Raw genomic sequence first — 15,595 nt, 5'->3', positions numbered from 1 at the left:
TACCACCACCGTGATACACGGTAGGCATGGTGTTCTTCACCGTTTCTCCTCCAAACATATTGCTGGGCAGTTTTGTTTTGTCTGACCAATTCTTGGCAGATCTTCTTTTTGGTGGTTCTCTGTTGACTCTTTACCCTCCTGACCAATTTTCTCTCAGCAGCAGGCGATAGCTTGCGTGTTCTTCCTGGTGGTGGCAGTGACAAAACAGTGTCATGCACATTATACTTACAAACAATGGTTTGCATTGTTGCTCTTGGGACCTGCAGCTGCTTTGAAATGGCTCCAAGTAACTTGTTTAAGTCAATGATTCGCTTTTTCAGAACCATGCTGAGCTCCTTTGACTTTCCCATTGTAGCGTTTGTATCCAATGAGCCCTATTTAAATGGGCTCAGAGAAGTCACCAGCTGTAGTCCCTCGGAATCACTCACAAGAAATTAAGAGGCCATGCTATGAAGCTCATTTCATTGACACAACTTACTTAGTCACCAGAATTGCTCATTCACAATGCTGTATGTATATTTCTGGCCCATAATAAAGTCATATAAGAACCAAAAGTGTATGTAAACTTTTGACCACAACTATATTCCTACTAAAATACAACAAGCCTGAAATATTTATGTTGTCTATCCAAGAACTACATATGAATTAGTCACATAATTATGTTCAACGTGTACCTTAATTACAATGAACAAGGATCGTTAAATCCAGCTAAAAAACTCATTTATGAATGTCTTGTGGAAAAAAAGTCCCCAGAAATTCGGCTTTTGCTACATTTATGCATTTGTTAGTTAAATGAACCAGTCCGTTTGGACAGTTATTTTTCTACATAGAATAAAGAAACTAAGCCGATTAGAGGAATGGATGCTTGGTGGCCAATGCATGGAAATATGAAAGGATCATCAGTGCTTTGTTGCAATTGTGAAAAAAGAGAATGACAGCATTGTCCTTTACACCTCCAAACACACTCCATTACAAATGTGCAATAGCGACCCAAAGGACCAATGAAAGAAAGAGAGAGGAGTCATAGGTGAGAAAGAGAAGAGCCTTTTATTCAGCATTGTTCTTATTCCAATGTTTTGGAAGGAGAGAGCAAGGAGAAGGTTGTTTGAAAATCAGCTGAAGGTGAAGGGGGAAGCAATGAGGATAACATGTACAAGATTTTTTTTTTTTCCTTTTTACAGTTTTTTTTTTCCTGCAACAAATGTTCATAACGAGAAAGTACACACAGCAAAATCAGGTTACCGCTTGTACTTTCCAAAGGTGAGCATTTGTTGCTACAGGTCTATTGATCGGAGAACAGCACCGCGACCACGAAGCTTGAACTTTTTCTTCTTGTCTCATAGTAGTGTATAGAGGGTTTTTTTACATCAGAAATCACCAATTTAAAAGAAAAGAAATTGCAAAGCAAATAATAACACTCACTTATTTTTCACGTTTGGCCCTGAATTCATATAATATACAAATCTTATTCTTACAAGTGAAACCTTTGAAACACATGCTGTCAATCAACGGGATATTAACTTCCATCCTATTCTTATGAAATACTGCGGTTCTTTAAGTACTTCAGACATAATTGTTGGATTTCAGATGCAAATTGGTTGGCATGTGTACTATTAAGCTGGTGTAAAACAAAATGACCAAAATTTGGCTAAATGCTAGCCTTGTTTTTGGAAAGCTTTACAGTAACAGTTCAACCAAAGATTATGTTGCTTTCAGTCTTTTTCAAAGGAAAGCAAGAAAAAAAGGTAAGGGGACGTGGTGAGTCATCTAAGATCTGTCATGAATGGCAAAGGCAGAAGAATGGGCAAAATGCACTGAGCCTGCACTCATTTTATTCCAAGCACATTGTAAAACCAGCTGTTTCAAGGAGAAGCTAGCAGTTGTCTATCTCACAACCCGAACAACGCTCATCACGCCGGGAAAAAGAACCACCGGAACGGAAGCAATGACAAGTAAAGGTGAACCAAAGCACGACGTTCCTTTGCAGATCAGGAACAGAGAGACATGTGGCATGTGGGAGACGAGACGGGCAGAAGTCCCATTGAGCCAGCTCCCGAGCGTGGCTTTTGCTCTGCTTCGTCCGCTCTGGTGAACAAGGGGGGCTTTACCTGCAAACCCCACAACACCAGCCGACTCCGGCAGAACCATGAGGTAGATCACTGGTCGAACTGACCACAAGAGAAAAAAATAACCCTCCTTTAAAGATGTCCATTGGGTGTAAAACTTGTAATTTCATAAAAGTACGGCTCTTTTGTTTCATGTCACGACAATTTTCTAGAAAAGGAAAGTGGGGGAAATAAGGGATTACCTTGCTCTGAGACTGTGACCAATGTTTTTTTTCTCAGTATTGCCGTGGGACTCTCATTGTCTTTATTGCTACCAGAAGACTAGATAGCGAAGCATTTCACACACACACGTTTGATCAATCAGATAGAAATATGACACCTGATCAAGTTTTGATGGAAACAATGTTCGATGTGACGTAAGGAAGGCACCTTTTCCAATATTAGATTCATTAATTTCCTGATGAAATGGTCATCTGCATCAGCTGTCTAGTACAGTTGAACATGGATTGATTTTGTAAGCTATTATGTGGCAATGTTGAAAACCAAAATTTAAATATTCTAAAACGTCAAACTTCAAGTTTTGCAAGTTGTTTTTCATATATCACAAACGAAGGAACTTTAAAATCATAGATACCTTGGAGGGGGTGGGGGGGTAAACTATCTCAATCTCATGCGTTATAACATCACATCATACTGGGGGGGGGGGACTGGGGAGGGGAGGGTGAGGGTGATTGGAGGGGGGGGGGGGTCCTCTGGCATTTGTTTGATAATCCTTGAAAAAAAGAAAAAAGAAGAGCATGTTTTTTTTATCAAAATAAATCTTTTTTTTTTTTCTTCCTGTGATTAGCCAACTGCTTGAGTCCATTTACACTGTCCTCATTTTTTCACCACAAACGTCGGGGCTGTGCAAAAAAGTTCATGTGTCTGGTCCAATCAGAGAAGGCGGCAATTGTTACTACTATGATGTCATCGGCCTCTCTCCCGCCCTCTGGCTCACAAAGCGGGAATCTATAACCTTAAAATAAATAGACACAGAGCAGAAGCACAGGAATGAAAACTAATCAACTAATAGCAGATTGCAATTAACCTACATAGATAAAAAAAACTAATTTTTTACATGCTAGTATTCATATTAATGGTCTACAAGATCTATAAAGCCTTACTGGTAGATACACACCTGTGACTACTTGCTGAGTTGACTGTAAGGAGACGAGTTATTGGAAGAATCCACTTGTTGCGGCGTGCCATTTTCCTAAAAGCAACACAGCATCTCTCATTTAGAGTGTGACAATTACTATGCTCACTGTGTTTGGACTTGGATAATTGATGGTTTCAGAGGACGAACACTTCAAAAACAGTTCAAGGCCTTATGAGTATAGAAGCTGAATGGAGCAGCACGGCCTGTTTTAAATATCCTAAAACAATTATTGTGCAATTATTGTTTTAGGATATTATTATAGTTGAAGGAATGTAGCTGAAGACACAACGAACTTACAGGTGCTGCCTGCATTGGAGGGTACTGAGGCATGTAAGCTCCTTGGACACCAGGGTTAGCTGAAATATACTGTACGATAATACAAAAAAAGAAATTATTGGATGGTTATTACATGCTGTTGGACATGAAAATAAAAACCTGAACAATACACTTATCTGTTCTGAAAACATACTAATGGAATCGCTCATGAACAATAGTTAAAGATGACAAAGCCTCAGTAAATCAGCCATTTCAACAACTTGCATTAAATTAAACATGTTGTCCTTTTGTCTTTTATCCAATCATACTACTCAGGTTTAATTTATGTAATGCCAATGGTGGTTTAGGATATTCCCGAATTCCTCCTACCCCTCCAGTGTTTCCCAGTGACAGCTGGCCCATCTGCTGAGTGATCATGGCTGAGGGGTGCAGTGACATGGAGGGATCCACAGAGGGAGACATCACAGCACCCTGTAACACAAAGCAGGCCCGTTTTTTTTTTTTTACCACATAATCACATGATCAATCCACCTAATTCTCATAAACCATAAAATAGCACATGTGGGACGCAAGGACAGGGGCAGGTACTGTGTGTTGATGAAATAGAGCATTAGTTCAGTAGTTCGGTTTGTCAAAAACACACAAACAACATTCTCCCGGGTTATGTTACGTTACGCTATGAGAATATAGAAAAGGTGTGACGTTGCCTGCGCTAGACTGTTTTAAGATGTGGTATATTCCTTTTAAAACATGACGCCTTCAGAGAATGGGCCGTTTCCTAGTAAAAAATGGGGGAGGGGGCCGATCGGCAGAGACACTTGTTCCACTGGAAACCATCTGTTGGAAGAGTCAAAGAGTCACAAGACTGTCTCCGCTCCAGGCATTTCCTGCTGGATCCAGAGAGAGGCAGGGGGGGGGGCGGAGGGTGAGGGAGGGGCTGAATGACTTTTTAGTGGTTTCATTTCTCTTTCATACACACTCCGACACACACATATACAGCACTTACAATATGTAAATACACAGGGGCTATTTCCCAGAACTTCTGGGCTCCCCCCCGCCTAAGTTTGGGGTAAGCTTTTAACGTGCGCTTTATTGTGTCAGCAGAACGGGCCGATTAAAGTTCACACACGGTGAGCTCAGAGTTGTAGCGGCGCCACACACCCATTTCCTGTACACAGAATGGGAGGGGCTCTTTGTGGCTATGAATTAAAAAAAGGAAAAAAAAGGAAGCAAATGGCGTTGTTCCCTTACCGGGTGTTGCATGATATATGGTTGATGTGCCACCCAAGAATGACTCTGTACCTAGTGGAGGGTCAGACAGGAAGGGAGAGGCAGATGGAAAGATAGTTATTGATGTGTATTTAATTCAACTTTCATGTTACAAACTAGAAAAGGATAACAAGCATCGCTTATATACATGGATAGAATTTGTCTAAATGTTCAATTTGGACAACATATGCAACAGCAAACGCTGTATCCTGTCTTCCGTTTCGAAGCAACTCTTTCTGCCCGGGAGCCTTAAATCAACCATGACAGTCCCAAAAAAATTCCAAGAATCTTGGATTTTTGGGGCCCTCTTTTCCCCTTGTGTTGGCCAAGGAGCTTTTAAACTCAGCCATTAGGATGGTCTGTAAACTCCTCGGATCTGGCAATATGTTGGATTAGGACTTAAATAAACATCTTCTTTAACCTCCAAACAAAATCTCCGGTTTAGTCGGTGCTCCCACCCCCCTCCGAGGGGGGCAATTGATCTCCAGAAGTTCTTTGAAGCGTGCAGGATGTCATCCCAGTAGCTCTTTGCTTTCCAAGCATGCCCCGTAACCTGCTTTTCTACAAGTAGCTTTAATATATATATATAAAAACCTCCATGGCTAAGTCCATCGTCTGTACCAATAAGCATTTAAATGTTTTTTTCATTTTTTTCTATATCCTTACAGCTTCCCTCACTGCTGGTGTCCACCAGAGGGCTCTTGGGCTGCCAACCTTTGAACTTCATACCTTTGGAGCAACCTTTGAAGCAGAAGGTAGGTGCCAATTCCAGTGCACATTCAGCCAAAGGCAGGACAATGGAAGATGCAGGTGTTTGTTTAAACGTTTAATGAAGGGGCTGAACTCCCTCCACTAAATGAAGGTTACCAACTCTCATACAGCATGGCCTCTAAAACCGAGCTACACCATAATAACAATTGAGACGTGGTGAAACTCTCCCTTTCTCCCAGTAGATGAGAATCTGGCCCTTGTCTGATTCATGATTTGTGACAGGTGCTTGTGAAAAATCCTTATGAACCAATCTCTACGTAAGGTTGTGATGTCCAGGAGTGTCTAGTGCAGGGCTCTATTCAAAAACAAGACTCAACCTTCATGTGAAGATTATTCAAGAATAATTCAAAAGTCAAATATCGGTTACTGATGCACAGAAAGTCATTATCCACAACTCATTGGTGAAATATTACAAAACACTGAGCAGCCACCTATTTCAGAGAACAGAGGAGATGCATCTGCTGAAAAGAGCTTTCTTTTTTTTAAGCTTACTGTTGTATTGAATTCAGGATGACCAAGCTCTTCAAAGGAAAACAACAAAAATCAAACCATCATCCGGCGCCACAGGGAGCTGCCAGAGTGAGCGGCGGCCCTGGGCAGCTTTTCTAACACCTGTTCTTGCATCTATAGCACCTGTACAACCCACACACACAAGCAAAAATACACCCTAACTGCTGATACACAAAGCATTGCCTCAAATGCAACAGATAAGAGAGACACAGACAAAGATGGAGAGGATTTCAATTCAGTCCTGGTGGTTGAGCATGTTTGTATTCAGGATCTCCTGCAGTACCTGGTAAGCATTGACTGGAGACATGTAGGGAGACATCGCAGGCTGCACTGTCATTATCCTGTTGCTCACTGGATACGGAGATGGGTAGTACCTGGGAAAGGGCCAGTATTTTATAATCTGGAGATTATAAAGTATAGTTAGAAGTAAAATGGTTGCATGACCTCTAGTGTAACTCACCCATTCTGTATGGCTGCTGAAGAGGGGTCATAGGTGAGAGTCATTGCACCCTGAGGAGAGGAACTAATGTGGTTACAGATTCGCATTGGGCATCAAAGCCACTGAAACTCATGTGAAGTAACAATCATTGCATTTGATTGCATATTTTAATGTTTTATGTATAAAGATAATAAACATTAATGTTCGTTTACCACAAAACGGCTCGACAAATGATACTGTACGGTTCAAAAATGTTTTAAGGAAGGAGTTTTTTCTCTTTTCCAGAAAAGGGCATAGTTTTAACACATAATTAACTGCAATACATTCATTCTCCTCACAAAGAAGGGGCTAAAGGTTGAAATGCATGTAGGATGGTAGCAGATACGTACTAGTCTGAGATCCCCTGTCTGTCCATTGGGAACAAATCCACTATGAGCATGTTTCTTCCTTTGACTGTCTGCAAACTTACACAGCAAGGGCTGAGAGGGAGCTGTGGGCGAAGCAAAACGACGGCATATCAACACTAAGCGATCAATCATCAGCGCCTCCGCAGTTTTCATCTGAGGGAACATGAACAGAAAAGGTGCAATTTGTTCCTACCCAGAGTTCCAGTAGCGATTTTGATAAACTTCCCATTGAAGTGGGAGATGACGGCGTTACACTGCTCTGTTGTGTCCATCCTGACAGGGGAGAAAATGAACAAAAATGAATCAAGTCAAAATCAATGCAGTATTTAAAGTGTAGAGCCCCCTTCATGCAAGAGTTGAGCAGAATTGTCCCTTCCACATTTAAATGGTAGTTCACATTCCAATATAAAAATACCTACACAAATACACTTGGCTGTGGGTATGAATGGGGGCTTGTCTTCATTTGGCTTCCAAACAATTGCATGTTTGTCAATTGAATTCAAATAGAAGCTTGTCAAGTTATTTTGACGTCAACGAAAAACGTCAACACAAAACACTTCCAGGTTTCTTGCGATTTGTTTGTTACACACGTTACATCCTGTAAATAGGTTTCTTTAAAGAGAACTGGACCTGAATGACTGACCAGATAAAAACTTTGACTGTGAAACTCATGGATGCAAGTGCGAATGTACCTTTGGTTGCACTATATTGCAATGAAACTAAACTGCCAGTGATTTATTGTGTTATATTATGTGAAAAACAAAACTGCCATAGTAACGAATATGCCATAGTATTCGGCCCTTATTTACCATCCAAGCCTCGTGATCAAAGCTGAAAGTTAATTCTACAGCTATTTTAAAGAGGGAAATACTGACTACTGCAACCGACCTGGCGAAGCCCACGCCTCGGCTGTTGCCGCTGTAGTCCCGCAGGATCCGCGTGGAGACCACCTGGCCGAAGGGCTGCAGCATGTTCTCCAACTCTTTCTCATCCACACAGAGAGGCAAGTTGGAAATGTACAGATTTGTGGGGTCCTGTTCCTGTTGCTGTTCACACAATGGAAGACAGAAGAGAAGAAGGGCATTGGATGTCGTGTCTGTTTTGCATGGGACCTGAGAGAGAATAATAATTTCTCTTAACCACGGATAAAGTGCTGTGCTTTGGTGCACTATTTCTTCACAGACAAAATAGATTATTCTCTTTAACTATACTTGTCGTTGTGGATTAGGGTTTTTGACTTAAGTATGGTTACGGGTTAGAGGAGGACATTGAAAAAAAAAAAAAAACATGAATAAGCTCTCCTCCCCACACCCACAGAAACACCCTCCATCTGAACTGTGCGGCAGCTTGGCGCCTCCACGGTCTTCCCTAGAAACAGCAGGAGAGCGGCGTAGCCTAGCTACCGCGCTCTGCCGTGTTTGTTCCAAACAGAGCAGCTACATGCAGGTCTCCTGAGAGCAGCCCCTCATCAATGAACGTCTCTCCATTGGGAATTTGAGCACAGCGACACAGACCCGGGAAAAGGACTGAAAGACATTAAATGACCCAGGCCATTTCTGCTGCTCAAGTCACAGATGTGATGCACTAAAAGCCGGTTCGTCATCCAAAAATACTTTTGAGAAAATGGAAAACTGGTTACTTTGAATTAGTCAGAGGATCAAGAATGGCTCAAAGCAGCTTCTACAGCACATCGCTGCAGAAATGCAGACATCAATATGCATGAATCATAATTGTTAACAACCAATGACAAAGTAATACTACTGGTAAAAAAAGAATCTGTTCCATCTACACGGTAGAACCTCACCAGGGTGGTGCGTTAGTGTGTGGGCCGGTGGTCCTGTGTGTGTGTGTGTGTGTAATGTGCCGCACTGACAGGCGGTTATTTGGCAGGGAGGGACGTGACATCTGGTTTCTACAGTGAAAGTAAATGGGGTCACAGGAAGAACAGCTTGTCAGCCGAGGTCATGTGACCAGTCTAATGTCATTCTCCAGCTCACACCGGACACGTGCACACATTAGACAAGCACAACCCCACAGAGATGTTCACAAGCAATATATCCCTGCGCGCTCAAACACCCACACACACACACACACACACACACATGACTGCACCAAACTCACCTTCGCCATCTGGGCCTGTATGCCGCTTGTTTTTAGAGCATGTACTGCCTTTAAAGCAGCCGTCGGGTTGTCAAAGTCCACAAAGCCGTAACCTGTAGTTGATAGAACCATATTTACGTGAACACTCGCTAAAAAAATAACAAAAAACATCTATTGTACATTTTGTACTATCACTTTTACTGGGAGACGGGTTGGATTTATTGACTTACATTCTTTAATAATGGGAACATATCAAGGTATATTATACATTATCATTACCAAATCACAATTTAGTTTTCAAAATGTTATACGATTTCATTTCTGAGACCAGCAGCTGATTAGCTTAGCTTAGCATGAAGACAGGGAACAGGGAGAAACAGCTAGCTCCGTTTAAAGGTATACCAGAACCTGACGCTCATTGTATCTTGTGTCTAATAATTGTAAATGTGTTCTACCATCGCCAGGTCACTCACTGGACTCCATTCATAATGTGTGAAAATCTCTGTGTGAGACTCTAAATCTACTTGAGCCAGGTAATCCATCATAATCTGCTTTTGTTTAAGTCAAACTTCAGTTTTCATTGCATTTCATTCCGGCGGCGACTTTGCGAATCAAGCTGCGCTTTCAGCTGCAATGTCCTTTAACATCACAACAGGGAAACAATAGCAGACACATTTTTGCCTGTTTGTAATTACCAGGTCGCTGCAAATTGATTTTCATACTCTTTGGCAATGAAAATAACGGTATGTGTTTCCATATGAGTAAAGAGCATAAAACGTAGTGCAGAATGCAACAAAAAAAAGTCTCCATTCGGAAACATGCATTGGAGATACGTTCCAGCAGGAAAAATGGCCTTATAGTTCTAAATGAATAACAAAACGTTCTTATCCTGCAGCTCTGACAAGTAATGGCTGTTAAGCTGATAACCTTACTGACCTTTACATTTGTTGGTAGTCTTGTCCAGGATTGCCTTCGCCGACTGAATCTTCCCGTACCTGTGCACACATCAACATTCACATGGCTTACAAATAAAAAATGATTTTAAAAAGTGACAAAGGTTGTAGTATTTTATGTACCCTGGATTTCTCATTATGTAGATTTAATGTTAACACAAGCAACAGAGAGCAATCAATGAAAATAATGAGGGAATCTCTCATATGTTACCAAACAATAAGACATTAAGAATCCAGTGTCTTTGCGCCGTGTTTAAACTCAGGCGGAGCTCTGGCTAGAAGTGCCTATGACTAATCAATGAAGATGACAAAAATTGATGACCAAATTATCTACCAACAAAATAAACCACACATTAGCCGACGATGTCATCGTGCTACCTAATAAGAAGCCGTCGAGTTTTCACACGAGTCGCTGCCCAAAAAGCATTTCATTGGTCTCAAACAGTCGACATCTTATTTCGACCATTAAAATAGTCGTTAGTGAATACCACAACTGTGGCACACGCCGTGAGCGGCAATGTTAGGGCACAACATACAGACTGAATACCTAGCTTACATCACCATTCAGAGCGTGTTGCCATGAAAAGCGCTTTCATTTCTGCTTTGTGCTGGCAAACACCATTGGGAACATCATGAACAAAACACAAGCAAACAGGACACAAACAGCTGCTGCTGCTGCTTACACGGGTGAATGCCTCTCTCCGTGTGCTTGTGATTCGGAGGGAAAGAGGGGAGACCAAAACGCCGCTAATCGTGGCATCCGGCATGCTGACCACCCGGAGTGACGCCTGCAGTATCAAGTATCGATCATGTTCACCGCTCTGGTTTAAAGTGCGTTTCACACACGGCACTGTTGCACCGAGACTCTTTGTTGTGTGTGTGCGTGTGTGTGTGTGTTGTGTTGTGTTTCTGTTGGAGCTACAGTTGAAGCATTTGAAGCCAGAGCACATTACGGTTTAACTAGTGTGCGCCCTTTGAATGCGAAGATCGATGATCTGGTCCTACAACTGCACAGGGTCTTCTTTGTTCTATTTAATTTCATTATCTACAGACATTTACATGCTAAATATTTTCTTTCATTCAGTACATTTTCCCAAAAGCCTCTACTTAGAAACAACTCCGTAACTTTTGTGAGTCAATACATTGTATTGAAACCATGAATAACTAAAAGGTTATTCTCAAAGAATTCAAACTTCTTGCCAAGAGTTAGATTTCAATTTGAAACCACTCTGATTTCTGTGCAGTAAATGTGAGGATTTCTCATCCAACTCTTGGCAAAAAAAAGCCAAAAAGCGTATTTCCCTTCGTGCCAAGGTAATCCTTAGAATTAAGGCTCTTAACAGTTTCATTAACTTCGATGTGCAACTAAAATGTCCCAGAAATGTTTTCACATCCTGTACGGTTGAAGGGTTTGTAGTGAGGGAGGACCTTCGACAAATCACTGCACTGTCGTTGGTTTGCGATATCTTACGCCTCCTTTTATGCAAACAAGCATTGCAATGCACACACACACACACACACACACACACACACATTAGCATAGATGTTATGCTCAAAGTGTACGTGTGTGCGTTTACTCACTGGTGACAGAGTTTGACCAGGTCCAGGTCTGTGGTCGCAGGCGGCAGGCCGCGGATGTACAGGTTGGTTTTGCTGAGCTGCTCCAGGCCTGTGCTGCTGCTGCTGTTGCTGCTGCTGGGACTGGACGGAGTCATGGGGTAGGACTGCACACAGGACACCCACTGTTAGGAAGGGTATGGGAGCTACATAATCTAATTCAAACCCAGGTCAACAGTGATCACAAGAGCAATTTTATTACTATCTGTGCCAAACCAAAATATATGAACAGTGGGCCGGATTTGACTTCATTAGTGTACATCCTGCAATAAAAGGTCAATATGGCAGCCAACACAGCTTCTTCTACATGGGGGAGGGGGGTATTTTTCTGCCACTTTTTAGAGGGAAACATTATAGTTTTTAATCCTGTGATGAGCTCATGAATGATGATGCAATGAATTACGAATAATGTACTATATAGAGTACCTAGAATAAGCTTCATATTGAAAATAATAAAATAAAATAAAATCCATCCAAAATATAACACTCTGAAGGGAGCAATTCTGCATTTTGAATCCAATTACGTTTCATACTCTATGTGAATAATATTTAGTGATAAACATTTGAAAAGATCTACCACCAGCACTGTCAGGGTCTGAGTGGCAGAGAGGTTTAATCTTTCAGCTTCCGGTCTGTCCACCACCACAGAGCACAGAGATATACACTCACCGGCCACTTTATTAGGTACACCTGTCCAACTGCTCGTTAACACTTAATTTCTAAGCAGCCAATCACATGGCGGCAACTCAGTGCATTTAGGCATGTAGACATTGTCAAGACAATCTCCTGCAGTTCAAACCGAGCATCAGTATGGGGAAGAAAGGTGATTTGAGTGACTTTGAACGTGGCATGATTGTTGGTGCCAGAAGGGCTGGTCTGAGTATTTCAGAAACTGCTAATCTACTGGGATTTTCACGCACAACCATCTCTAGGGTTTACAGAGAATGGTCCGAAAAAGAAAAAACATCCAGTGAGCGGCAGTTCTGTGGGCGGAAATGCCTTGTTGATGCCAGAGGTCAGAGGAGAATGGCCAGACTGGTTCGAGCTGATAGAAGGGCAACTGTGACTCAAATAACCACCCGTTACAACCAAGGTGGGCATAAGAGCATCTCTGAACGCACAGTACGTCGAACTTTGAGGCAGATGGGCTACAGCAGCAGAAGACCACACCGGGTGCCACTCCTTTCAGCTAAGAACAGGAAACTGAGGCTACAATTTGCACAAGCTCATCGAAATTGGACAATAGAAGATTGGAAAAACGTTGCCTGGTCTGATGAGTCTCGATTTCTGCTGCGACATTCGGATGGTAGGGTCAGAATTTGGCGTCTACAACATGAAAGCATGGATCCATCCTGCCTTGTATCAGCGGTTCAGGCTGGTGGTGGTGGTGTCATGGTGTGGGGAATATTTTCTTGGCACTCTTTGGGCCCCTTGGTACCAATTGAGCATCGTTGCAACGCCACAGCCTACCTGAGTATTGTTGCTGACCATGTCCATCCCTTTATGACCACAATGTACCCAACTTCTGATGGCTACTTTCAGCAGAATAATGCGCCATGTCATAAAGCTGGAATCATCTCAGACTGGTTTCTTGAACATGACAATGAGTTCGCTGTACTCAAATGGCCTCCACAATCACCAGATCTCAATTCAATAGAGCATCTTTGGGATGTGGTGGAACGGGAGATTCGCATCATGGATGTGCAGCCGACAAATCTGCGGCAACTGTGTGATGCCATCATGTCAATATGGACCAAACTCCCTGAGGAATGCTTCCAGCACCTTGTTGAATCTATGCCACGAAGAATTGAGGCAGTTCTGAAGGCAAAAGGGGGTCCAACCCGTTACTAGCATGGGGTACCTAATAAAGTGGCCGGTGAGTGTATATCTAAATATCTACACTTGTATGTGGACCTTTATGAGTGCTAAATGTGATAAAATCCGTGCTCACGTCTCACATCACGCCGTAGTGTGAATCGGAAACCTGCAGTTTTTTTTATTTCATTTTTGTGAGCGAAACCATGCGACACTGCCCTGCAAAGCATTTCCTTCCCCTTACTCATTCATTAAAATAGCTCGCAGCCACTCCAAACCCTCTCCAGATCAGATCAAAGACAAAGCATAGCAGAATCGCACCATCTGTCCATAACCAAAGGACAATCCACTCAGAGAGCCAAAGCCGTGGATTCAACCACAGCCAACAAGACTCACAGAGATATTCCTCTCCGGTTATCGTTCTCTGCTCATTTAGGCCGCTTTGTCCTCAAGCAGCGGCATTTTATTTCTGTTGGTATAAAATTACCAAGCTAACTTTATTTGAGAGCGTTAAAAGGTTCACATCACGCCTCCGAGACAAAACGCATAGTCCATTAAGAGGTAAGCCACCGTGGTCCATTTCACAGAGGCATCAACGCACCGTATAGCAGACTAAACCTTTACACTGGAAACACATTCAGCAGTGACTCATGTGAGGCTGGTTTCCGATTGCCCTCCTCAAAGTCACACATATTGCCCTCCGATGGATACATATTACAGATTAATCTCAAAGGTGGACATATGAGCCCTTACAGGATGCAGGCTCAATCCACTTTATATCACACATGGGTCACATTTCCATCACCAGAGGTTAGAATAGCAGCTTACTCTCACATCTACGCCTGCTTTCTATTCCCATCTTCCATCTAAATGGAAAGGTGTGATGGAAAAGCAAAGGGACACTGCCTTCAATTACCTTTTCCCTTCATCCGGGAGGTCACAGGCACAGAATCAGGCAGCACAGTTCACTCCAGCAGACTGACATATACTACATTATATTACACTACTCTGTCCATCTCTCTCTCTCTGGAATCACCCAGGAGGCATTAATCCATAAAATGGACTACAATAACCGTCATCCACATTGACCGGAGGGGGCGAGTGGCTGGGCAAACAAGGTTATACGGACACAATAATTAAAATATCGGTTGTAGAGCAATAGATCGGGTCAGCAGCCGGTTTATCTCTGCATGTTCAGCCTATCGGAGGATCAGCTTCCCGTTTGACAAGTCGGCAGAGAGAAGTGGACCTATTAAGAATTCAATTCATTGTGCTGTTAAAAGGCTGAGGTATAGACGCATGTGTGCCACATCAAAGCCTCTCCAATGTCATTGGAGGCTGCTATTACACAGCCCGTGTAGTCAAATGCTGTGGGGGCCGAGGGTGAAGGGGGGGTAACGAGACGAGTAGGCAGAAATAAAATTAATAATAACAATATAATAAAACGTGCGAGTGTGTGTGTGTGTGTGTGTGTGTGTGTTTGGCCTACCTGTTTGCGATTGGCTGTCTTCAGCGGGTTGCCTGTGTTTGCAAAGATCATCCTGGAGGTTTTTATATATATTTTATATATATATATATAGAGAGAGAGATGTAAATATATATTTATATTCTCCCACCCCTCCAAAAAAAATAAGAAGAAAACCGCAAGGAGAAGCCACTAGAGACGTGAATCCGGGCGGTGGACAGGAGCCTGTGAAATAGCCAGTCGGTTTAAAGCATCAGCACACCGAGCGGGCTGCTCGACAGTAAAAAGAAAAAAACAGAAGACGAGCCTGGCTCCTGCATAGGTAAGCTGACACATCCACACCGTCAGATGCGCGCCAGGCGATGGAGCAACCCTTCGGTCCGCTTCGCTGATCTACGACGTCCTGCTGCAGACCGCGGTCCCACCTACTACCGACCAAACCATCTCCGCCTCCGCGGGGTGTTTGACATCAAATAAACTGCGTGGCCGCCTCGCACCAATTCGCCTGGGCGCTTGTTTTCGGGGGACAAAGGCGCGTCGAGGCGTCTGGCGTCTGCGGGTCGGTTTATAAGCGGACACAAAGTGCTTTTGGGATGGATTTGTAAGCGCACAATCAGTTACGCGGAACACTCGTCGCCTTTCATGTTGTTGTCGTCCGCACATACCAAGCATTCTTCACCCCCACCGCCTCCAAACCACACACACACAC

The 15,595-nt window shown here is 42.9% G+C and overlaps 1 protein-coding gene across 3 annotated transcripts; it reads right to left on the bottom strand.

Annotated features, from left to right (window-relative positions):
- Nucleotides 1-1,028: 1,028 nt before the first annotated feature.
- Nucleotides 1,029-15,595, bottom strand: rbms1a (RNA binding motif, single stranded interacting protein 1a). 3 transcript variants are annotated; one of them, XM_037449353.2, is made up of 14 exons: nt 14,911-15,595; nt 11,571-11,731; nt 9,973-10,031; nt 9,058-9,149; nt 7,825-7,982; nt 7,130-7,209; nt 6,919-7,019; nt 6,551-6,600; nt 6,374-6,464; nt 4,792-4,842; nt 3,910-4,011; nt 3,562-3,630; nt 3,244-3,318; nt 1,029-3,074 (listed from the first exon to the last, which is right to left on the bottom strand). In XM_037449353.2, the coding sequence occupies exons 1-13, from the start codon at nt 14,959-14,961 to the stop codon at nt 3,250-3,252; spliced, it is 1,134 nt and encodes a 377-aa protein (XP_037305250.2). In that variant the 5' UTR covers nt 14,962-15,595; the 3' UTR covers nt 1,029-3,074; nt 3,244-3,249. The 3 variants fall into 3 exon arrangements, with proteins under 3 accessions (XP_037305250.2, XP_037305242.2, XP_037305257.2); XM_037449345.2 differs by having other exon boundaries at nt 1,029-3,081; nt 14,911-15,593; XM_037449360.2 differs by having other exon boundaries at nt 1,029-3,081; nt 11,571-11,713; nt 14,911-15,591.

The sequence above is a fragment of the Pungitius pungitius genome, chromosome 4, assembly GCF_949316345.1.
Source record: "Pungitius pungitius chromosome 4, fPunPun2.1, whole genome shotgun sequence".
Lineage (NCBI taxonomy): Eukaryota > Metazoa > Chordata > Actinopteri > Perciformes > Gasterosteidae > Pungitius > Pungitius pungitius.
This window is presented reverse-complemented; position numbering and strand designations above follow the sequence as displayed.

Excerpts from the sequence above, each read along its gene's own strand:
- rbms1a (XM_037449353.2), bottom strand. The coding sequence starts at position 14,961 with ATGATCTTTGCAAACACAGGCAACCCGCTGAAGACAGCCAATCGCAAA. Across the intron at positions 10,032-11,570 it reads CTGGTCAAACTCTGTCACCA|GTACGGGAAGATTCAGTCGG; the intron begins GTGAGTAAACGC and ends ATGTGTGCACAG. Across the intron at positions 3,319-3,561 it reads CTCCAATGCAGGCAGCACCT|GAAAATGGCACGCCGCAACA; the intron begins GTAAGTTCGTTG and ends TGTTGCTTTTAG.